Here is a 25,478-nt window from a genome sequence, read left to right as displayed (position 1 = left end):
CTTTAAGGACCTCTACATCCTTTATCAACAGAAATGTTTGTGTAACAGATCTTTGGTTTCTAACATTTTTGTGCTAAAAAGTGAAAATCTGTGATTCATTCCAGAAAGATTATCTGGATTCTTGTGTCTGTTTCATCTCAAATTTTGATGAACAATGCAAGTCAGTTGATTATGTCATAAATTAGACTTCTTCAGTTTGCTTAACTTGATTTTAATTTTTATCAGGGAACTAAGGTGTTTTAGATATCATGACCTTACTTTCTTGGATTGGGCTCAAGAAATATGTGACTTTCTTTTTTCAAAGCTCTACTTTTTATCCACCAGAATTTCTGGTATTCTGAATTAATAATAAGTCTGTCTAAATTAGATTTAGGTTGTGAGAAAGGGAAAACTTGCCTTACTCTGGGGGAGGCAATAGCTATTTTTACAGGAACCTGGATATTATAAGTACTGCATATTTAGGGTGTTTGCACTAGTAAGTTATATTAATAGGTAACTCAATAGCAGATTTCTAAGAACTGGGTCACAGAGAATTATTAAATTGGTACCTTATAAGTTTGTTTTTTTTTAAACAACTTAACTTATATTGCAAAGCAAAGTTAAAGAGTGAATTTTCATGAAGACTCTCCTCTATATTTTATGTCCTGGATCAGAGAAGAAGGAAAAAGTTTCTAGAAATATTAGCTTTTTTATCCTTAAGGCTGATATTGCCTATTAACTTGTTTTAAATATTTCAAACAAGTTGGTTATTGGGTATTTTAACACTTTGCTAATGTAGAAAAAACCACCACAACCTTTATTCCTTCCCTGAAGACACTGAAGAGGCTATTCATTCATTTAACCATCATTATTAGTGTTCTGTATGGTGCCAACAATTATTGCATCATCAATCCTTACCCAATGTCTAGGGAAGTATTTGAGAAAGTAATCCAAGTTAGCATTCATTGTGCTTTAATAAATGGAACCTATGGGAAATAACCTATGGGAATAACCTATGGGAAATAACATCTTGTCTACTTAGCATTCCTTCATTCCAGAAATATTGTTGGATTCTCAATCTACTTCTATCAATATTGTCTATTTATGACTTTTCTCAAGCACTAACTTCTCCTAAATAATTCCAACTAAAGTTATTTGCATCCTTCACTTTTGTTCTTTGGGACACTTAAAATAAAATAATCTCCCCACAGTGGACTCTTCTCTGTAACCCTGTTTTCTCTGACACTGATTCTTCCTCTCTTTTACCTTGACCCTTGACCCCAGGCTTTGAAATTGATAAAGTCCTTGATTTGAGGACCATTTCTGGGTCTTCAGATCTAGCATCTTGAGTAGCCACTGAGACCATGTGGGAGAGTTAGTTTTTCTTGGCAGGAATCTAGACAAGTAGGAAGCAGGAGACAGGAAGAGATAAGATGAATACATTTCTCTTTATTTCATTTTTCAGAGAACTGCAATGAGAGTATGTTTCCAGTTTGCAAATCTTGCAGATAATCCTGCAGGCAGAAACAGGCGCAGCAGGAGCAACATACCTTTTCATTGCCCTACGTTTTTCCTTGCCTCAGTCACGCCTTCTGCTTTTTACCCCCCTTCGTTTCCCTAGACTTGCATCTCCCAAAGAAACTCTCAACAATGTCTTGTTTGGGGCACTGCTCTTTCTAAAGGATTGGGACTAAGATAGATGGCATTGTTTTTCTATTCATTTAGCAAAGATTGTAGAGAATAGAAAGGTTTATAAAATCCCCTTCTGCTTACACTGTTACCATCAGTTGTTCATATCATTATTTCTATTATTAGTTCTGAAACAAAACAAAACAAAAACTTTTTTCAGAAGACATAAAACCTTTTTCCACCCCCCGCCCCCATGATTATTCCAGGAATTAAAAAAAAAAAAAATCTATCCCTGGGCAAAACTTGTAATAAATGCATCGTAAGTGAATACATTGAATGGTGAGATTTCACTAATAGGCTTTTTGGCATGTCATAGTATGAAACAATGCAAAAAAATTTGTGACCTGATACGGATATATAAGATTTGTGTCATTATCTTCTCTTTATTTCCCTCTAAAATCTAGTAGTAGTTGATTTTGGATAGTAAGCAATTCTAAAGACAGTATTATAAGTGACACTTGAAAGTTTTCTCTTTCACATACTTAATATCATGCACTCTTTTAAAACCAATAAGATAATCAAGATTTTGATCATTTCGGTATATCCTATAATTGTATAATTAGATATCATAATTGCATGTTCAAATGATTACACATGTGAACACTAATTTCTTAAGTATTCACAATTATTTTAACTATGTAAATAAACAGTAATTGACTGAAGTGACAAAAATCAAATAAATACTTCCATCAAAAATTTTCACAGAAAAATAAAAATACATATTTATTGAAATTACCTCTCAGTGAACTCTAGCATTTTCTGTTTATTAGAAGTTTGATAGGAACTGTATTAATTTTACAGTAAGACATAACAAGATTGCATCTTACCGTAATAGTGAATGTATAAGTTTATTAGAAGAGGCAAACATCCTTTCCATTAAATGTCATGGTAGCTTCTTAGAATGTACGTCATCTCCTATTATCTGTTCAGTTCAACATACATTTATATGCTTTTGGTATTGTGTCCTCAACATGAGCCACTGCTATAAAGTATTGACTTTGAATATATTTGCTATTTGGGGGCTTCTTGGCATTAGGCATAGAAGTTAACAGTGGTTGATGTACATCTGGAATAATGAGATCTTGTGCATGTGTGTGCTGTCACTTCAGTCACATCAGACTACTTGCAATCCCATGGACTATAGCCTACTAGGCTTCTCTGTCCATGGTGATTCTCCAGGCAAGAATACTGGAGTGGGTTGCCATGTCCTCCTCCAGGGGATCTTCCTGACCCAGGGATCCAACCTGAGTCTCTTGTGTCTCCTGCTCAGATGGTAATGAGATCTTAGGTACTTATAATTTTCTTTACTTAATACATATTTGAAAACCACTGATGATAAAACTGTGTCCAAACTTTAATTAATACTTAATAAACAGTATCTACACCTCATGTTATTTTTTATGTCTTTGTTGTTTTACTGGAGAACATATGATTGTAGTTTCATATAATTGCATATATATAACAAATGTAAATATGTATTTATATAAATATAAACATTTGTATATATTGAATATATACTTATATCATATATAAAGTATTTGTACACACATATTATTGGGGCAGTATCCAGAATTATGAGAGGCAAGTTACGTATTAATATCTCTGTCACTTGCTATGTGATTTTGGTTTTGGTATCTACCTGCATCCCCTTCATGGATCACAGCCTTGTTGTGGCAAAGAGGCTTGTATAACTCGAAGAAGCTATTATCCATATCATGCAGGGCCACCCAAGACAGACGGGTCATAGTGGAGTTCTAACAAAACATGGTTTTCCGGTAATCATGTACATATGTGAGAGTTGATTCATAAATAAGGATGAGAGTTGAAAATTGATGCTTTTGAATTGTGGAGCTGGAGAAGACTTTTCAGGCTCCTTTGAACTTCAAGGAGATCAAACCAGGCAATCCTAAAGGAAATCAACCCTGAATATTCCTTGGAATGACTGATGATGAAGATGAAGCTTCAGTACTTTGGCCACCTGAAGCAAAGAGCTGACTCATTGGAAAAGACCCTGATGCTGGGAAAGATTGAAGGCAAAAGGAGCAGGGGGTGGCAGAGGCTAAGATGGTTAAATAGCCTCACCTACTCAATGGACATGGATTTAAGCAAACTCTGGGAGATAGTGGAGGACAGAGGAGCCTGAAGTGCTAAAGTCCATGGGGTGGCAAAGAATTGGACGCGACTTACTGACTAAACAGCAATAACAACAAAATCTACAATAAAGTTAATAAAAAGAAATTAAGATATTTATAAAAGATATTTTATATCGCTATGTGTACTAGTTTTATTTTGAACCAGTCAAGTAATTGAAAACATTTTAGGGGTTACTCTTAATACCTCAAGGGGCAATAAGCTGAGTGAGTTTCATCCGTTTCAATTACTTTCCTAAAGGACCTCAATTCAAAGTATAGAGCTGTTGGTAACATCCATTGTTAGAGGCCCTATTTCATGATTTTAAAAATGTTTGAATTCCCCCCAGTCCTAGGGGGTAAGAGTGAAATGTTCTCAGGAATTTCTTAATGAGTCTGAACTGAAAGTCATGTTTTTGTTAGTGGAGTAGTCTTTTAGATAAGAAATTTTGTATGAGTCTTTTAATAAGTTTTTAAAAAACATAGTTTTCCTGTGGTTGTATAAGAAATTCTAGAGCAGCCTCTCTTTGTTTGTACTTATGTGACCAGTAGTCCTGTCTAATACCATCCCATTGGGCAGCTGGATTTTATGCTGCTCATTTATATTTGTGGAATAAATATTCTAGTATCCAGAAAATATTAATGTAGGTAAATCCAAGGAGAGGAACATGCTTTTGGAGGTTGGGGGCCCCTGGTGTGACAAAATAGTGCTGACATTACTCTGCTAAGCCTTGCTTTGAAGGTGAATCTGATGTCAGATGAGAGTGAGGAGAAAATGGCTGTTATCAGTCAGGTTTCAGTTATAGATAACAGAGTCTATTCTAGCTAGTTTCAGCATAAATGGATTAATTGAGGTAATTAATTGCTTACAAAGCTAATTTTAAGGGCTGCAGGAAGCTGTAAAGCTGTTTCTCCTGGAATGACTTCCAGCGTTTACCCACCAATGAATTGTTTCCTCTTTTAGAATCACAAAGTAGTTTCTTTGCCAATGGATTAAAAAAAAAAATGGATCTTAGTTATGATTGATTCCTCAGAAAATATCTTTCTTCCCACCTAATTTGTTTCTGAATTTTCATTTATAAAGCAGAAATTCTGTTTGCAACCTTAGTGCAAAGGAATCTGGTAAATGTAATTTTCAGCTTTCTGGCTTCAGATTGTAAGAGGTATCCTACTCAGAAGTTGAAAGAGATGGCAAACAACCAATGAACTGTATCTTGTGGTCCAAGGGGGCAATTATATGGGATGATTTCACATTCAACTATCTCTAGAAACAATTTGGTCTTCACTCTATTTGGACTCAGTGGCTCTGTGGTAAAGAATCCTCCTGCCAATGCAGGGGATGCAGGTTCCATCCCTGGGTCAGGAAGATTCCCCTCAAGGAGGACATAAAATCCACTCCAGTATTCTTGCCTGGGAAATACCATAGACAGATGAGCCTGATGGGCTTCTGTCCATGTGGTCGCAAAAAGTCAGACGCAACTTAGCAACTGAGCACACATGCTCATATTTGGACAAAAGTCAAAATCTCAAACTTGTCATCAAAGACGTAGGTCTTGAAGTTGTCAGCATGTTGAAGATATTATATCAGTTTCCTGTTTGTGGAAACCACTCTGTCTTAGGACAGACTTCTTTGTAGACCTCTTTTAACTTTAAAATTCTTCTCTTTTTAGCCCAGCAAACAGATTCTATTCTGCAGAAATCTTATTCTGCAGAATAAGAATAAGAATATTCTACAGATATTCTTATTTCCTTCCTGTCGCAGAAATATTCAGTCCTGAGAATCACAGGATAATTTTGTTCTTTATTGTTCATTTCCATTTAAATTGGGAAAAACAGTCTGGTAGAAATATAAATTAGGCTTTCCTGGCGGCTCAGATGGTAAACAGTCTGTCAGCAATGTGGGAGATGTGGGTTTGATCCCTGAGTCAGGAAGATCCCCTGAAGAAGGGAATGGCAACCCACTCCAGTATTCTTGCCTGGAGAACACCACAGACAGAGGAGCTGGGCAGGCTACAGTCCGTGGGGTCGTGAAGTCAGACATGACTGAGTGACTAACACTTTCATTTCAGAAGTATAAATATGTGCCAGAAATATTACAGTGTGTTGGTAAAGTTGAATGATGTGTTCTCTCTTTACTAAGAGTTTAGGCACCATCCTTTTTTCTATCTGTTCTGAGAGAGAAATTCTTTGTTCTTCTTGAATCAAAGCTATCAGCCTGAATTTCTGTTAGTAACACCAGTGCATGACTAAAACCAGACTGATTTCAGAGAGAACTTCCCCATATACTCCTTGTAAGACCTTGGACAAATCACTTTACTGTTTTCAGCATCAGTTTTCTCATCTGTAAAGTGGGGCTGTAGTACCTAATTGATATGACTGTGAGAATTAAATGAGATATCATAATAAAGCATTTTCCAGATTAAACTGTTGGTAAATTATTGAGTACTTTTAGTAGAAATTCAGAGTCATACAGATGCTTGATAAAATCCTTTAACCACTAGTTATTGATTGTATGGTCTTAGGAAAGGTGTTATAGTTAACCTTTTTGAATCTCAAGTTAGTAATTTGCAAATTAAGTATAATAACATTTTCTTTTAGGCTTTTGTATGAAGACAATTATGCAGAAGGGACTATATAGAATCTAACACAATATTAGTTCCCACATCTTCCCTATCTGAGCTTTATCCAAAATTGAAACAAGGTAAAAAGAAATTCTTGCAATATTTTACTATGACATTAATCTAGAGGGCAGAAATGTTTCAAGTATGTTTGAAATTAGCATACCATTAATACGCTCTGATTTGTAGATTCTGAAATTAAGCCACTTGCTTGAATATTTAAATGGACTTCTTTCATTTTTATTATTTATAATGCCTCAGTTTGGTTTTGCATGTCTTCTTCTGATAGCTTTCAATCACCTGGATGTTGCCTCAAGTTTCAATTCCAAGTCAACAGCTATGAGTAAAGATCATTTGTGTTGTAAGGTGCCCATAAAGTGTCTTACTCTTCTTATTCTTATTTTTCTAAAAGTTGCTCAAATGTTTTAGGGGAAAAGTATGTGATAAAGATTTTTCCGTAGCTTGAAAATGTACCCATAGGAATTGAAGATGTTAATTTCTTTCTAGTTTCAGGTGCCCAGAGAAGTACAGAGGGACAGATCGTTTACTCTCAAGTATATCCTTAGGCCAATTCAATGTACCTTTCTTTCAGTATTTTAGATGAATTATTAGAAAACATGAAATAGAATTGTACTTTATTATATATTTGGTATAATCTGGCTAAATTTATTTATTAGGGGAAGGTCAGAATATCATAATTATGAACATTTCTGCCAAGCCTACATGCCAAAAGACATTGTCATTTTTCTAAAATGTGTTGGTGTTTTTTCAGCATTTCAAATAGCAGAAGTTCATTTTGTTATCTTATAAATAAATTTAAATGCAGCTTTAGTAGGGTGCACTCAGAGTGAGTGAGGCAGAGCAATTTTTTTTATTACATTTCTAATACTCTGCAGTGTTGGAAATACTGTTAATTTAGATTACATTCTATTATAAAAATCATTAAAGAATTTGCTGCTTTGCTTTCAGCAAGATTAAGTGTGATGGTGAAAAATGCCCCATAAGAAACCCATAGGGAAGAATGGAAAACTAGCTGTTTATCAGCAACACTGAAAAAATACTTAATAGTTAAAATTTGTGGTTAAATAAATATTGATTATTAAGTATAAAAGTGCTAAATTTAAATCAGAGGAAACTTTTAAAGTTCTGGAAGAAACACTATAGTGAAACTTGACTACCCTCCTGTATATATTCTCAAATTGCCAAAAAAAAAAAAACGTGTTTGTAATATACTGTATGCCATTACAGCACCTGCTCCTTCATAAAAATAACATATTGATGATTGAGTTGTAAACACTCAGTGTAAGGATTTATTTATTTTTTAACCAGTGGTTTATTCTCTGTCTTATGAGCTGGCACTCTGATCTTTTAGATGCCTTAAATAGAGCATTTCCAATATATACAGTTTATTTATTTGAATGCTTCTAGTTATTTCCTCAAGAGTAGCATTTTAATTATTTTGCATTTGGAAAAACAAATCAAATGTTTATAAGGTCTGCAAATGTTAAAAATGGATTTCTTATTGTTTAATTTTTTTCATGACAAGTTGTCTTTGTCTGCTAATTACCAAATGCAGAAATAATAGTACTTTAAACAAGATAAGTTTAAATTCTGCCTAGAAAATGAATCTAGATGTCAAAATTATTGAGACAGTATGATCCCTTCATGGTGTCATGAGGGACCCATCCTTAGCACATATGACTTCTGCCTTGGAGTTAGCTCACCATATAAGATGCGTTCTGTAGCCTTAGCTATCACAGTTGAATTTCAGGCAGGAAGGAAGAAATGGGAAACACAGAAATGGGTCCATGCCCTTCTCTTTTAAGGAGTTTCTTTAGAGGTCCCTCACAACACTTCTGCTACAAGATATACATATGTGCAGAAAGAATAAATTTACCAAGTCTGAGAATACTGTACTTAGAAAGGCCTGCTTGAAAGATTGGTTCTTGCTTGGCATCTGGAAATTTGGATTTCAGGAAGGGTTGCTCCAGTCCCCCTCTGATTAGAATGGTTCATTGTGCTTAAATTTTTTCTGCAAACAATATGATTGGCATGGAACACTTGCTTTACTTTTGCAGATTGAATTTTGATATAGGCAGGGCAGATGGTGCCTATGTGACCAGACCCAGTAAAACCTGAATCTCTAGTAAGCCTCCCTGGTAGAATATTTCATAAACGTTGTCATTAGCTAATGCTGGGGGAGTTAAGTGCCTCCTTGTGACAACATGGGGAGAGGATTCTTTTAAGCTTATTTCTGTTTTCCTTTAAATGTCATCCCCCCCATCACATTTCTCTTTTATTAATTTTGTTTTGTATCCTTTCACTGTAATATGTCATAGTCATGAGTATAACTATATCACGAGTCCTGTAAGTCCTCTGTGAGTCATCAAACCTAGACATGATCTTGGAGACCTCTTAAAAAAAAAAAAAAAACATGAAAATTCAGTAAGTGACCGAATGCTTACTCAGTCACTTAAGTTATAAAACACATTTTAAGGTCTATCACAGATGTGATTTTTTTTTGGGGGGGGTACTAAGATTTTAAATTTTTATTGGCCTTCTCTTTTCATCACCATGACCGCAAAGTTTTGGATCTGATGACTGGAAGAATGGAGTTGTCATTAACTGAAATCGAAAGATGGTGAGAGTTTGTTTGAAGGGAAGATCAAGAGTTTATATCTTGATCAATTTTGGATATGTTACATTGTAGACAGAGAGTAGGTGGTGGTGCCAGAAGACTGGATTCAAGAGAGAGGACTCAACTACAAATATTAAATTAGAAGTCATCATCACGTAAGTGGCATTTAAGGTACAGACGGGATGAATAAGGAAGTGAGTGTAGATGGAAAGGAACAAGCATTATAGCACTCAGCATCCATTTAAAAGTCAGGGAGATGAGTAGGAACCACCAAAGGAGACTAGGAAGCAGTGGACAGTAAAGTGAAAGTGAAAGTTGCTCAGTTGTGTCAGCCTCTTTGCCACCCCATGGACTATACAGTCCATGGAAGTCTCCAGGCCAGAATACTGGAGTGGGTAGCCTTCCCCTTCTCCAAGGATCTTCCCAACCCAGGAATCAAACCCAGGTCTCCTGCATTTCAGGTGGAATCTTTACCAGCTGAGCCACAAGGGAAGCCCAAGAATACTAGAGTGGGTAGCCTATCCCTTCTCCAGCAGATCTTCCTGACCCAGGGATCAAACCGGGGTCTCCTGTACTGCAGGCAGATTCTTTACCAACTGAGCTATCAGGGAAGCCTGAATGGACAGTAAGGAAGCAGCAAAACAAATCTCTTTCCAGTCACCTTGTGGAAACTTGGGAGAATATGTCTTGCTGTTTTTTTTTCCCCTGTTTATTATAGCTTGCATTGTTGTCCAGTCGCTAAATCATGTCCGGCTCTTGTCACCCAGTTGACTGCAGCACGCCAGGCTGCATGGCCAAAATACTGTAGCTTGAACTTTAGCATAAATACTTCCGGTGAATATTCAGGACTGATTTCCTTTAGGATTGACTGGTTTGATCTCCTTGCAGTCCTGGGAACTCTCAAGAGTCTTCTCCAGGACCACAATTTGAAAGCATCAATTCTTTGGCTCTCAGCCTTCTTTATGGTCCAATTCTCACATCTGTACATGATTACTAATAAAACCGTAACTTTCACTATATGGACCTTTGTCAGCAAAGTGATGTCTTTGCCTTTTAATATCCTGTCTAGATTTTTCATAGTTATCCTTCCGAGGAGAAAGTGACTTTTAATTTCATGGCTGCACTTGCCATCCACAGTGATTTTGGAGTCCAAGAAAATAAAATCTGGCATTGTTTCCATTTCTCCCCTTCTATTTACCATGAAGTGATGGGACCGGATGCCGTGATCTTAGTTTTTTGAATGTTGACTTTTAAGCCAGCTTTTTCAGTCTCTTCTTTCACCTTCATCAAGGGGTTCTTTAGTTCCTCTTTGCTTTCTGCTATTAGAGTATTATCATCTGCATATCTGAGGTTATTGGAAATGAAGTCAAATCTTTACATTTTAATCATATCTGAATACATTTAGCATGGTGTTTGATATTTTTATGCCCACTGTATTGCAATGTTGATTCATTTAACACCCTATCTCTAAAATTTGGATGCTTTTCTGATAAACAAATGAATAACTCACATTACCTATTCTTCTGTTTTATTTTTGTATTATTTTTCTCCAATATTTCCATCTCTCTTGAATGAATTTAGCTTTATAAATTTACTTTTTTCCATTTATCAAATTTTATTCTTGTCCTAGATAGTACTACTAATTGCTGATTCAGTAGGAATTTAAAATTTGACAATAGGGAAGTACCATTTGATATTTTCTTCTAAATTCATCCATTTGTATAATCCTATGTTTATAAAGATAAAATGAAAATATTAATATTTAGATATTAATTAAATTTATTAAAATTAGAGAATTTACCCCCAAATTCCACTGTTATATTTCAAAATGAACATGGCTGAGTAGACTCAGTTTTAATTTGAAGAAATGTTTATTAAAAGATCAACACCTCAATTAATTGAAACTCATTATATTGTGGGTGCCTTGTGGAGTGGGATTTTTCTCTAATTTATATTTCATTGTCAGTAGAATTATACTGCTAGGAATCCATTCAAGCAACAATGATTTTGTTAATTATTCTTATATCCTAGACTCAGTGCATTGGATTGGAGACACCAAAAACAAGAACAGTCCTTGATGTTGTAGTTTATTAAAGGCAAAATAGTTGTCTTAGGTCTGGTTCTTTAGAAGTAGAGTTTGAGATGAGAATTCAAGTCCAAGGGGTTTATTACGGAAACACTTTTAGAAGATACTGCTGCTGCTGCTGCTACTGCTAAGTCGCTTCAGTCATGTCCGACTCTTTGCGACCCCATAGACGGCAGTCCACCAGGCTCCCCCGTCCCTGGGATTCTCCAGGCAAGAACACTGGAGTGGGTTGCCATTTCCTTCTCCAATGCATGAAAGTGAAAAGTTAAAGTGAAATCGCTCAGTTGTGTCCAACTCTTAGTGACCCCATGGACTGCAGCCTACCGGGGTCCTCCATCCATGGGATTTTCCAGGCAAGAGTACTGGAGTGGGGTGCCATTGCCTTCTCCAAAGATACTGCTAGTGGAGTAAAAAAGCAAGACAGGAAAAGGAAAAAGCCAGGCAAGGGTGTGATTTTAGGAGATTAGCCTCAACCTGATCCTGTAGAAGGAGCTCTAGAGTATAAGTTATGCTTCAAAATCTGTCCTAAGGGAGACAAAGGGAGTTGGGCTTACATAGTCACTAAAAAGCCATTGGATAGAGAGGAAAATCTCTAGCATTTCTCAGACTCTGCCTCTGAGAGCAAAGTGGCCCCACACACCTGAGACCTTCCAAATATAAGAGGGCATCCTTAGGAGGTGTACATGGAAAGCACAAAGGGACTCTGCGAGATTCAGGCGGAACAGCAGTTATCTATAACATAGAAATAGCTAATCTATATGACACATATGAGTACTCTGGCAGAGAGATTTGCAAGGTGCTATGGCAACACTGAGGACAGGATGAAATATAGCTCTGTGGGAGAGGGAAGACTTTCTAATAAAATGATTTCTGGAGGATCAGAGGGAGTTAACTAGATAATGAGAAGGAAAAAAGGAGAACTTTCATTTCAGGAGGAGCCTGGTGTACAAAGGCACAGACACATAGGGAAAAAAAAAAAATTCCTACCTTTCAAGCCTGTCATGGGTTTAAAATCAACCAATAAAATTTAAAAAAGCATTTTATTTACTTTTAAAGAAGTAAAATCCTGTTACTGGTTGTCTGGAGTCCATGATTAATATCTTGGTTATGCTACAAAAAAAAAAAAAAGCCTTCAACGAAGCAATCTGCAGTAACCCCAACACTTTTTAAAGCATTTGCACCAAAATGTACCCTCTTCTGTCACATTTGGTTTGATAGACTGCTACCAGGTCCTATTGTAGTTCTCCATACACAGGTAGGAATCAACATTGCTAAAGATAAATGCAAAATTTACTTAGTATCTCTCACTGCTTATTTTCACAAGAGATGAATAAAGTCTTCAAAGTTTAAATTCAAAAGAAAAGCCACAGTCAAGAGAATGATGAGAAAAAAATGTTTTCTCTGCTTTAAGGCGTATCTCATTTTCAGAAATACCCATGTCCTCATCTCAAAATTCTCCTTTTGTTTCCAATGCATTTACCATAATGATTCCCTCTCCTTCACCATTCTATTCTTTGGCTGGTGAGAAGACCCCAGGTTGATGTTCAGACTCTCTTTTCTTTATTGCCTCCCTGAGCTTCTTATTCACACTACACACTTTGAACAATTCTTCCTTATCACAATGTGGACAATATTAATAGATAGTAACTGTAACTTGTAGGAATCTTTTGAAGTTCTAAATTATTTTTAGTAGTAGTCATATTAGTGATAGCAGTGATCTTTAATATTGGTCAGCATGCTAGAAAAATATAATGTTCATGCACAGAGTGAAAAAGTTGTCGATTCCCAGGTGTCTCGGTGGTAAAGAATCCACTTGTCAGTGCAGGAGATGCGGGTTCTATCCCTGGCTTTGAAAGATCCTCAGGGAGTAGGAATTGGCAACCCACTCCAGTATTCTTGCTTGGAAAATTTCAAGGGCAGCAGAGTCTGGCGGACTACAGTCCATGGGGTTGAAAATAGACACGGCTGAGCACACACACACAGTCTATAGAAGTTTTCAGGTTAAAAATTTGTTGCTTTGACAGAAAATTTTTGTATAATATTTAGAAACAAGAGTGACATTTTTCTATTATTTATAATAGACTGATACAGTTTATTAAAAATTGAACCTGTATGATCTGGAGTCCTGTTCCACTCAAAGTTCTATTTATTGTATTGAGTAACTCAAAGAGAACATATTTTCTCTGTTATTTTCCCTGATATTAGTGCAGGATAAGAGGATAACTTTTATTTTCAAAACTGTAAAGAGCACTGTTACTCATAATCATACCTTTATGCCTTTTCAGATTATCACTCTGGAAATGACAAGAGCCATGACTGGCTTTGTTTAGTGCCCAAAGGCTCTGGTGGCAAATCACCCCAATCATTATAGCAGATCAGATGATGTTTATCTTTCTCTGGATGTCTTTTACAGATAAAGGATCTTTTTTCAGAATATGAACAAGGCTGGGACAAAGCTCATATTTGTCATTATAGATTGACCTGAAGAGACAGGAGAATAAAGCCTAACACCTTGACAAGTGATAGAAACCATCTTTAATTCACAAAACTTCTCATTCACTAGATGTTAATTAAAGGGGAGAACCTAGAAGTCTGAGAATTGTCAAGGGCTAACTGCTTATTGAGTTTGTACTATCCATGGAATATACTCTTTTGGATTCACCTAGGTCTATCCTCTGGTCTGCACTTTAGGTTTTTAACATTTTCTTAAGCTATTTTAGTCAACAGTGATTTTATTTAAGACTACATAAAAATAATGATGTTCAAAAATATCATTATTTGCAAAAAGTAAAGTAGAAAATTCTCTGTGGAGAGTTGGGTGACTCTAAGCGAAGTGTTATGATCTGCAGCCTAGGAGTATCTCCAAGCTGTTCCTTTAGATTATATAGTTACCATAAAGAGGATCCCTCTAAAGTGTAACATCTTTCTTTTTCTGTACATGTTATTTTTATGGAAATAAAAAGTGTTTAAATACAATCATATTTAACAATGCAGCATATTTGAGTAGTGAATGTATTTTATTCCTGCTTTGGGACTAGCAAGTTGTCCCAAATAACCCGTCCCCTCTTTTCCCAGAGCTATAGAATTAGATTTTAGAAGGCGCCTGGGAGACAGGAGCTCTGTGTGGTAAAGAGTACACTTCCCAGCCTTTCTGGTAGCTATGGGTGGGGCTCTGTCTGTCTGAAGTGAGCCAGTGTCCTGAGGCAATATCCTAGAGCCTTCTGTAAAGCCGATGTGGTAGGCACTTTTTTGTCTTTTCCTCTTTTCTTCTGGTAGGATGGGGATGTGAAAACTAGATTTGTAGCTGCTATTCTGGGCCTTGAGCTCCAGCAACACATGGTAGTGCAGGCAGTTTCAAAGAGCCTGAGTCCCTGAGCGGAGTCATTAAATTCTCACTGGTCTGCCTCACTCCAGATTTTTTTTTTTTACATGATGGAATCTAAATTTATCTTGTATAAATCTCTGTTCATGTGTCTATCTTACAGCTGAATTATATCCACCTTCCCTCATAGCTCAGTTGGGCTTCCCTGATAGCTTAGTTGGTAAAGAATCCACCTGCAAAGCAGGAACCCCAGTTTGATCCCTGGGTCGGGAAGATCCGCTGGACAAGGGATAGGCTACTACCCTCTCCCGTATTTGGGGGCTTCCCTTGTGGCTCAGCTGGTAAAGAATCTGCCGGCAATGCGGGAGACATGGGTTCGATCCCTGGCTTGGGAAGATCCCCTGGAGAAGGGAACGGCTACCCACTCCAATATTCTGGTCTAGGGAATTCCATGGACTGTAATAGTCCATGGGGTTGAAAGAGTCAGACACGACTGAGCAACTTTCATGTGTCTATCTCACAGCTGAATTATATCCACCAACACCTCAAGTTTCAACTCAAGTTCTACATTTAATCTGTAAAATTAATGAATTAATATCTACTGAACTAATCAGGATTGGGATGCAGAGTTGAATTATCCATAAAGTATTTCTATGGTGTGTGTGCATGTGTGTGTGTGTGTGTGTGTGTGTGCATGTGTGTGTGTTCTTCCTTATCACTCCAGGTTTATCAATTAAAGTTTGGCTGTTAGTCATAGAAACCACCCCCCTCCCAAAGTATGATGTAAGATAGAATTGTATTTTGCTCCTATGTAGAAACCCAGAAACTATACATAGTTCAGGTTAGGTAGGTGAAACTCCCATGATGTCACAGATTTAGATTCTTCTGTTTTATAGATTCTCTGTGCTTGACTTTCATTCCGTATCAGTTCAGGGTCCAAGATGGCAGGCAGCAGTAATGTGCTGAAATGAGCAAAATGTAGAGGGGTGCTTCCCTATAAGAATATTTCTTCTTGAAACACACTGGCAAGAATGTAGCTGAAATAGTAAATGCCTTTGTTTTGGGCAACCTTGTGCCTGATGAATACTGTGGGATTCAATTTCTGTGGAAGAAGGAGAAATCGACATCAGGGAATGGGCAGACTCTAACACAATGTAATAGTTTATTGTAATAGTTTGTTCCTTCTGCCTGGAAGCCTATACAGTCTCCTTTGTAGAGTTTGAGGTCACAAGTTCTATCAGAGTATGCCTGGGGTTTCTTTATGGGCTTCCCTGGTAGCTCAGCTGGTAAAAAATCTGTCTGCAATGCAGGAGACCCCGATTCAATTCCTGGGTTGAGAAGATCCACTGGAGAAGAGACAGGCTACCCACTCAAGTATTCTTGGGATTCCCTGGTGGCTCAGCTGATAAAGAATCCACCTGCAATGCAGGAGACAAGGGTTTGATCCCTGGGTTGGGAAGATCCCCTGGAGAAGGGAAAGGCTACCCACTCCAGTATTCTGGCCTGGAGAATTCCATGGATGGTATAGGGGTTTCTTTTCTCATCAATTAGATGTATAACTTGGTAAACCCCCTTAATGAGTAAAGTTATCTTTCCAAAACTCAGGAATATTTCCTTTAATTATTTATCTTTTTAAGTAGAGGGGGAAAAACCCTTTCCATAAGTGATTATTTTGTATTCTTTCTATACTTTTCTGGTTTTTCTATTATATTTCACAACTGCATTGTATTTTTTTCTTTTAAACTTATTTATAATAAATTCAATATTTGTTCATAGTAAAATAAAGTGTAAATAAGAATTTTAAATAAGAAATTTTTGAAAAGAATATTTTACATATTCTTTTATTTTACCAGTCCCACTCAGAATTAATCAAGGTTAAATTTTGTGTGTATTCATGTGCTCCATTTATGTATTAATATTTATTAACATGTTAGTGCATGCCTGCATGCTAAATCGTTTTAGTCATGTCTGACTCTTTGCAACCCTATGGATTGTAGCCTGCCAATCTCTGTCCATGGGGATTCTCCAGCCAAGAATACTGGAATGGGTTGCCATTTCTTTCTCCAGGAGTAACATATTATGCAAATATGTTGCACATATTAACATATATGTGCAAATGCATTTACACACATGTACTCTTTTTACACAGATGAGAATAGTCTCATTTTTTGTTAGCTTGATAAAACATTTTGTATGTTTATTCTTTCCATTTCTCTATTCAATTCTTTAGAGTCAATTAATTTGTCACCACTTCCCTATCTTTTGATATTGTATTGTTTTCAGTGTTGTACTATTACATAGACATTTTATACATTCTTGTGCAAATGTTAGGTATATTTTAACTAGATAATTGCTAAGTCCAAGTATGAATGTGTTCATTTTTTTGACATAATTTACTGGATTCTGCTCCAAAAAGGAAGATTTTACCATCTTACCCTTTGAATCCCAGCTATGAAACCTCAACAGCACAAGATGGTATGAGATAGTGTTTGTGGCCATTTGATAGGTGAAAGTTGGTTTCTCATGCTTTGATTTACAGTTTTAAAAAGCAAGAAATTGAATGGCTCTTTACTTAAATAATGCCAATTTGTAGTTCTATTTTTTCCCTTTTCTTATCCATTAACTTACTCATCATCTAGTATACTATGTACATATACATATATATTGTATATATATGTATATTTTATGGAAACTAACCCTGAATTCTGACATTTTTAATAGTAAATTGTCTTACATAATTTTTAAAAAAGAGTGACATATTAATCAAGTGATAGGTTTTTTTTTTTTTTTTTTTTGGAATTTGTTTTAAAAGCCCTGCTCACTTGAATAATTGTAGACAGATCACTCCATATTTTCTTATGGAACAATTTCAATTTTCTACTTTGAAATCTTTATTGCATCTAGAATTAATTTTGATATGAAGGGTGGGTTAGAGAGTCAGCTTTTTTTTTCCATTATGGATATATAGTCAATTGCCCCAACACCACTTACTAAACAAGCTTTCTTTCTGCTTTTCATTTAAAATATTTCCTGTATGAAATCCTAAATTATATACATATTTCTGTACTCTTAACAGTGTTCTCCTGTGTGGTCCCTAGATCTCTCTGGGGACCCTGTGATCTTTACAGGGAGTTCATGAAGAAGAATGTTGTTTCTCACTATGCTGCTTTTGTAGTAAAGGAAGATAAAACAGGCAGCCTGTTAGCACAGAACAAAGCTGTGGCATCAAATTGTACTAGCAGTCTTTGTATTCTTTGCTACTTCACTACTATTTACTCACAGTAATAATAATAATAAAATATCAGTGTCACTATTTTTGATAAATCAGAAAAATCAGTATTCATTTTTTAAAGATTTTTTTTAATGTGCTTCATTTGTAAAGTGTTTACTGAATTTGTCTTATATCTCTTGGTCTTTTTTTGAGGTGTGTGCTAGAACAAACCCCCACCCTCTACATTGGAAGACAAAGTCTTAACCACTGGACCCTCAGGGAAGTTCCAGTATTAATTTTTAACATCTTAGAACACAGTCACTGTATTTTTAATATCCTAAGTGACAAAATGGAAAATTCCTAAAAAGGATTTCTGCTGCTTACTAAAGTACAGAGTTTGTCTCAAGGCAAAGTCTTGTATGAATGAGTTTTGTGGTGAATTACCCACTTTTTTTTTATAGAATATATTTTTTTTTTTTACTTAAAAGGATGCTTTTTATACATGGTTATTCAGACTTGGGTATTTGGCAAATATTTCCTCAGAAATGAATGAAATGAACCTATCATCCCAAATAAAACACCTTAATAATGGTTATTGCTTATGATAAATTTCACATATTTAAGAGAAAATTTAGAATTTTGGAAAATCTGCCAACAGAAGCATGATAGCATGGTAGGCACATATACTAATTTCACCAATCCTTATAGAAGACTATTCTATGAAGACTGATGATATTAGTATATGTGAATTGTATTATATGTTGAGCTATCTCAACATCTGGAAGATCTTCATAACTCAATGAATTCATATTTTCCAGATGACTAATCTATGTTGCTACAAAATCATGCATGAGAAAATGATCTATTAAAAGTGCAAGATAGACCAATGGGTTTTAGTGTCACAAAGAGCAAAAAGGGCATTGATATGGTTTTCAATTCTATTTTGCAAGTAGGAAACTAACACTGACGGAATTTTACTGTAGTCTCAAGGAAGACTGTCCACAGTTATCTAAAAAGGCTATTGAAATACTGCTCCCTTTATAGCCAGTCCCCAACATGCTGCCACAGATTGCATGCATATGTTGATATAATTATCTAGCCGGCTTTTTTTCACTAAAGAAGATACGGAAGAGATTTGCAAAACTATAAAGCAATTCCATTCATTTTACTTAATTATTTTTGTCTTGAAAAATTAAAAGTGTTCCTTAAGTTAATGTCTTCAGTTTATTAAAATGATTTAAAATGAGTTAACACATAATTTAACATTGTCTTAGTTTCTACTACACTGATTATGAATAGATATAATTTAAATAGCTAAAGATATTTGAGATCATTAATAATTTTTAATAGAGTAAAGGTATTCTAAGATCAAAAAGTTTGATAGTCTATATCATAATTTCTTCTCTCACTCTTTTCTCTTTCTTTGTCTCTCTCCCCACCCCACCCCCACACACAGACACACAGACACACAGTCACAGGCGCACACACACACATACACACACATGCACACTCTTATTCTCTACATCACCCAATTTCTGGACAATTACCAGTACTATAACAGTATTCTAAAACTAAATTATTGTCTTAATATCATGTTTTTAATATCCAAAACTTCTAGGCCATTTCCATAATTCTTTTGATTCTGAACTTACTTTTTATATTCTGAAATGTTTATTTTTAAAAATCAATATTGGTACCATATTGTGATAGTCAAGGAAAACTTGGCATTTCATAGGAATTGTGTTTTATTTACATCTTAGGTAGAAATATATATATATATAAGAGAGAATTAGCATATATCTATATAGGATATACAAAGCAAAAATATGTAATTTGCTTGTTCATTTTAATCTTTTTTTATTTTGTTACCTATAAATTTTGAAATTTAAGTTAAAATAGAACCCTAGATTTTTGCATGGAAATGGTACTTATCAAATCAGTGCCCATGTTATTCTTTGTCTTTTATGATAATATTAATAATTAGCTTATGAACTACTTCAAATCAAGAATCACCCCATTTAATTTTTATATATATTTTCTGTAAAAAGTTTTAGATAAATATTTGATATGTATTTTTATGAATTACTCAACTTTTATTAATTTCTAAGTAAATTTTTAATTTCACACACAATTAAGGGCAAACGTGCATTTATTTATACTGATATTGTAATGATTTGGAGAATTTTTTAAAGCTGCTTAGTGTCATTAGATCGTAAGTTTGAATTAACATTGTATCAAAATAGCATAAATAATAGTAGTATTAAATGATTTAAATTTTGATAACCCACTATTTAGTTGCATTTGTCTATGTTTCTTCATTTGTGTTTGCAGAGGATTTCTATCAGCAGAGTTACAACCTAAAAATAAATAAAGCAATATATTATACAGCAGGGAGAAGGAGAGATATAAAACTAAATCTTTTTACATCCTGTTTTGTATCACTTTACAGTAGCATCACGTGGCTTTTGTTCAGGTTTATATAAGCTAAAATACACAAAAGTTTACTTGAACACTAGTCTTTATTTCTAGTAAAAGCCAAATCTGATGTACACAGCTGTGTTGCAAAGAACAGTATTGTTTATAACAGAGTATTTTAGATATTCAAAGTGCTTTGGCAATTTAATAGAAATGTTCTCTTTGGAAAAGTTTACACATTTTTTGAAAATAATTATTGATATAAAGTGAATTCTAATTATCAAACAGACAAGTTATTTGTGGGCTTATTACAGCAAAGCTATAAAAAGATGCCAGTCCACGTTCAATGCACGATGCTGGATGCTTGGGGCTGGTGCACTGGGACTGGTGCACTGGGCTGGTGCAGAGGGATGGTATGGGGAGGGAGGAGGGAGGAGGGTTCAGGATGGGGAACACATGTATAATTTTTTTTAATTAAAATTGAAAAAATAAAATAAAATAAAATTTAAAAAAAGAAAAAAAAATGAAATAAAAATCATTCATAACAACCACGTGTATAAAATTACACATAATCTCAATAAGCTACTCTGGTAATATACTTTAATTAACCAAATCAAATAGAAAATATTGCATAAAATAATGAAACATGTCCAAAAAGAAAGTGAGAGCCTACCTCTTTTTCCTATGCAGGTAAATAAAAAATGCCTTACAGAGTTTGGAAAATAGAATTTTAGGTGCTCAAGGAAAAGAAACTAATCCATATTTCCAGTGTACTACTTATATTTAACTTCCTTTGTATATATTAATATTTTTTATTGTCCTTCACACTGATGAAACTATGGATGAACTCTATGCAATTGAGTTAGAATTATATGCACTATATAATAATAACTGCATTTACAATTTTATAATTTTATTGTTATATAAACTTTTCTTCTTAATTCTCAATAACTTGCCAAAAATGGCACTGTAGCAGTTTCTGAATGCCAACTCTCCAAATGAGTGAAAGTGAAAGTTGCTCAGTTGTGTGCGACTCTTTGTGACCCCATGGACTGTACAGTCCGTAGAATTCTCCAGGCCAGAATACTGGAGTGAGTAACCAATCCCTTCTCCAAGGGATCTTCCCAACCCAGGGATTGAACCCAGGTCTCCCACATCTCAGGCGGATTCTTTACCAACTGAGCCACAAGGGAATTCCCTTCATATGAGTAATTGGTATTTAATTTTTCAGTGAGAAAGCCAACCTAAAGTAACAATCTTTGTTGATGCTTGCTCAGATCAGGTGGACCAAAACAGCAGGAAGTGCCTCTGACAGATTCCAAGACTCAAGTGTCTTCAACGAGACTTTGAGGATTACAAACATTCAGCGACATCAAGGAGGCCGCTATTACTGTAAAGCAGAGAATGGCCTGGGGTCCCCAGCGATAAAGTCAATCAGAGTGGATGTGTACTGTAAGTAAATGTCCCAGAAATCTATAATTAAGTCAACTGCAGATATGTTTTCTCCTACAACTATTTTTATTGTTACATCTATTGAGAAATACTAGAGTTTGTTGAAAAAAATAGAGTTATATTTAGTTGAGAATGACGTCTTTAACGTTAAGATAGCTCATTTAGCATATTTCCTGTAGAATCTCCATTAGAAATTTTCACAGTTTTTATGATTAAATAATACATATTAATTATAGAACATTTAAGAATTAGATTAAAACAAAATAAATATCACTGAAAATCCTATTAATGACTATTAGTGTTGAATGTATATACTTTTTATCTCTATATATAAGTATATAAATGCATATTTATACTTGTATAAAGAAAAAGTCATGCTGTGGATATGGTGACTGGTTTGTTAACCTATGTGAATTTCAGTTATTCTTATTTTGTAAAATGCACTTCATGAGTGAACTTACTTGAACTGGCTTGTAAAAGGCCAAAATCTCTGTGTAGACTCTGTTTTGATCCAATTCTGTTAAAAGTAATCAGTACCTAGGGTGATGCTGAGCCTCCTGGAATGTGTTTGTTGATTTATTTTTGTTTTTGGTCTCATTTTTCTGCTCTTGGCTGTTAGCGAATATATTTAAAATCTTCTTGGTCTCAATACTGTCTTCCCCACCAAAAGAAATTAAGGGCCTACATTCAGTTCAGTTTTTGGTATAGGTTTCTATTGCTCCATTGTCTTTTTTGCAAATACTTACATTTTATTTGTTAACTCTTTAGTATTATAATAAAAAGATGTTTATTTTTAGTGATTCAGATGTAAGTAACAAGTGAGGCGTTCTCATTTTTTACCCCACCTTTCATTCTTCCCTTTTTTTCTTTTTCTTTCAATACAGGATATAGTTGCATAGTTAGGAAAGTGATTGGAATTACATGTGGTTGATCAGATCCTATGCTGCATCTCATGTAATTGTTCAGGTGACTGACAAGTGAGTGACAGGGTTGCATTTGTGATTCACCTTCCACATTCAGGCGCTTTCACTGTTCCTGGAAAGGATGAAAGAGAAGCCCAAGTCCCAATCCCTCTAGAAATTCCCAGACCTTCAGGCATGACCTGGAATGACTCAGGCATCTGTATCCCAGAGGCTGCTTTCTCCCTCTTCTTATGGGCCTTCTGGTTGGGCTTACATGTATGTTTCTGAACAATATATCCTCTGCCCACCCACCCCCCAATCAAATGTTTGTGGTAATATACACTTTTAAAAAAGACTATGTATAGTGTTTTCTTCATAATAATTTTAATGGCACTAAATTTAATTTAAATGAGTCAAACACTTCTATAATATAACTTTGGCCACCTCATGCAAAGATTTGACTCATTGGAAAAGACTCTGATGCTGTGAGGGATTGGGGGCAGGAGGAGAAGGGGATGACAGAGGATGAGATGGCTGGATGGCATCACCGACTCGATGGACGTGAGTTTGAGTGAACTCCAGGTGTTGGTAATGGACAGGGAGGCCTGGCGTGCTGCTATTCATGGGGTTGCAAAAGAGTCGGACATGACTGAGTGACTGAACTGAACTGAACTGAATATAACTTTGGAAAAGAACATACGTGTGATTTTTGTTATAATTATGGTCATGAAGTTTTATAATACACAACTTTGATACCTAGACACAATTCTAAATCTAAAAGTTCTAGTGATTGATGGATCTTTTGTTAAATATTATTAGTAACTTTTGCAGCAAAAGCTGATGAGAACTAGTTTGGTGGTGACATCTAACCTGGAAATGACTTGAATGCAAAATAGAAAATACTTTCTCTTCTTTATTTACCCTACTTCATCTGAACAATCATGTTTTGCTCTGGAAATAATGTGTTTGATACACAGTATCGCCACAGAGCCTGCTGGGTGTGTTATATAAAAACAAGGAATATGTACTGTAATATTTTCCTAAAATCTGAAATATTCAGAAAAACATTTCTCTACAATTTTGAATAAGAGATTGTGAGTTGTGTTCCCACTGCAATACATTTGATAAAACAATAAGATTGTGTTGCTGGACTAAAAATCTAATACAAGAGAGAAATGGCATTTTAAAAGACTTTCGAAAAGAAGCTTCTTTTCTCTCTTTACTGGCAAAGCCTTTGCAGCACTGCTGTGCATGGACTCTCCCTCTTTTCTATTGCTCAGGGCCCTGCTGTCCAGTCAGCTGTGCCGCAGGATCTCAGTTCACATTGCATACTTGGGGGAACTGACAGCACAAGGCACCTCGTTTCTCCAGGCCCTGTTAGTCTTTTAAGGCCAGTTGTGTGAGTGAAATGTCATGGTGATGCATACCATAGTGGAGTACGACTTTCAATACATTTTGATGACAAGGATTTAGTAGAAGGCTGTCTAAAATTATATTACTTGAGACAATAACATGTATTCAGAGAATAACATGTAAACTAGTAGTCCATTCATATGGACTCTGAATAAATGTGACAGGTCTTTTGGGGAATCTATGTTTATATATAATCTACAGTTTTTAGGCTCAAGTATGTTTTCTTTACATGAATATTTATTCTTTAAAACCTCCCCTATCATTGTCAATAGGAACATGAGTAACGTATTAGTGCTGGATTGAAACTTGACAACCCTGACATCTAAAATTGGTTTATAGTCTTAAGATTCATCTGTTATTTGAATTTGATTTGATGTCAGACTGGTTGATTGACTAGAAATTCATTTTATAAACCATAAAACAATTTAGCAACTTTACTTCAGGTGCTTTTACCTTAATTTTGAAAAATGCTGAAACTAAAGGACTAATTTTGTTTTTTTAATGCTTTAAGCCATAGTTTTAGGATCATCAATACACTATACATTTCTATTTCTTTTTCTAAACTGGTTCATCCACATTGGTAGAACTTGAAATAGTATAGGCATAGAATGCATAGATCATGTTTGCAACAGCCAGCTGAGGTGGACTATGGCTTAGATTTAGCAAAAATTCTAATAAATGGCATTAGAACTTAGCCTTGAGTTCCTCATGATAGTTTGTCTTTTAAAAATCTTCCAAAAAGTACCAATTTTATAGCCATCCTGGAGAGATTTCATAACCACAAAAATGTATATCTCACATTAAACCCCATTCATGATCGTAAGTTTCTAGATTTTATGGCTAATACCATCCTAAAAAAAATTTATTCTGATAAGGAAATTTATTTTCTGAGAGAAACCTGCCACAATGCTGATTGATATAAAATGAGGTGATTTTATTACATAGTAATATAAACATATTTGTGATACTGTGTTAATATTTTGATCAGTTTGGGAAGATTTTTAATTTGAATTAACAATTCCTTCCCACATAATTTTCTAAAATGTCTTGTAGTAATTGGACCTTGTAGGTTCCATAAAGAAACTACCAAATGTACTATTATTATTCTCTTTGCTGTTTCAATCTAGAAAATAGTTTGCTCAGTGCTACTGTTTGGAGAAGATATACCTGTTTTTCAGTTTATCATGACCTATGATTCCTTTCTAAGCATTTCAAAATGAATATAATTTCTTTAAAAAGTATATTTATAAACAAACAGATTTCATAACCAGATAACTTACATTTAAAAAAAGAAATCTTACCTAGTTATTTATACAAATATTTCTGACCCAAAGCTACTCAATTACAATTCTTCATTTGCTAGGAAATAGCCTCTGAGGGTCTGAATACTAACAGCTATATGTTTAAGAGAAAATAAAGAGTTAGTTCTACTTAAACTTACTGTTTTCAAAATATTCATTCTTTGTGTCTTCTCCCTGAAACTATGCTAAAACAATAATAAAGGAATAAAACAATAGCCAAGCATGTGAACAGTGATAGAGAAAGTGGAAGAGGAGTTGACAGAAAAAACAATTTTGTAGGAAATAGATCAGGAAATGACCACTGTTCAACATACTGAAGAAAG

At 35.0% G+C, this 25,478-nt stretch overlaps 1 protein-coding gene across 1 annotated transcript in view; it reads left to right on the top strand.

Moving 5' to 3' along the window:
• Positions 1 to 25,478, top strand: part of MDGA2 (MAM domain containing glycosylphosphatidylinositol anchor 2) — a 926,008-nt gene that overhangs the window by 456,112 nt on the left and 444,418 nt on the right. Inside the window, exon 3 of the mRNA XM_002690859.7 lies at positions 21,365 to 21,539. Coding sequence (XP_002690905.2) covers positions 21,365 to 21,539 — 175 coding nt within the window. The remainder of the gene's footprint in view (positions 1 to 21,364; positions 21,540 to 25,478) is intronic.

The sequence above is a fragment of the Bos taurus genome, chromosome 10, assembly GCF_002263795.3.
Source record: "Bos taurus isolate L1 Dominette 01449 registration number 42190680 breed Hereford chromosome 10, ARS-UCD2.0, whole genome shotgun sequence".
Classification (NCBI taxonomy): domain Eukaryota; kingdom Metazoa; phylum Chordata; class Mammalia; order Artiodactyla; family Bovidae; genus Bos; species Bos taurus.
Note: the sequence above shows the minus strand (reverse complement) of the source record. Positions and strands in the feature narration are given on the sequence as shown.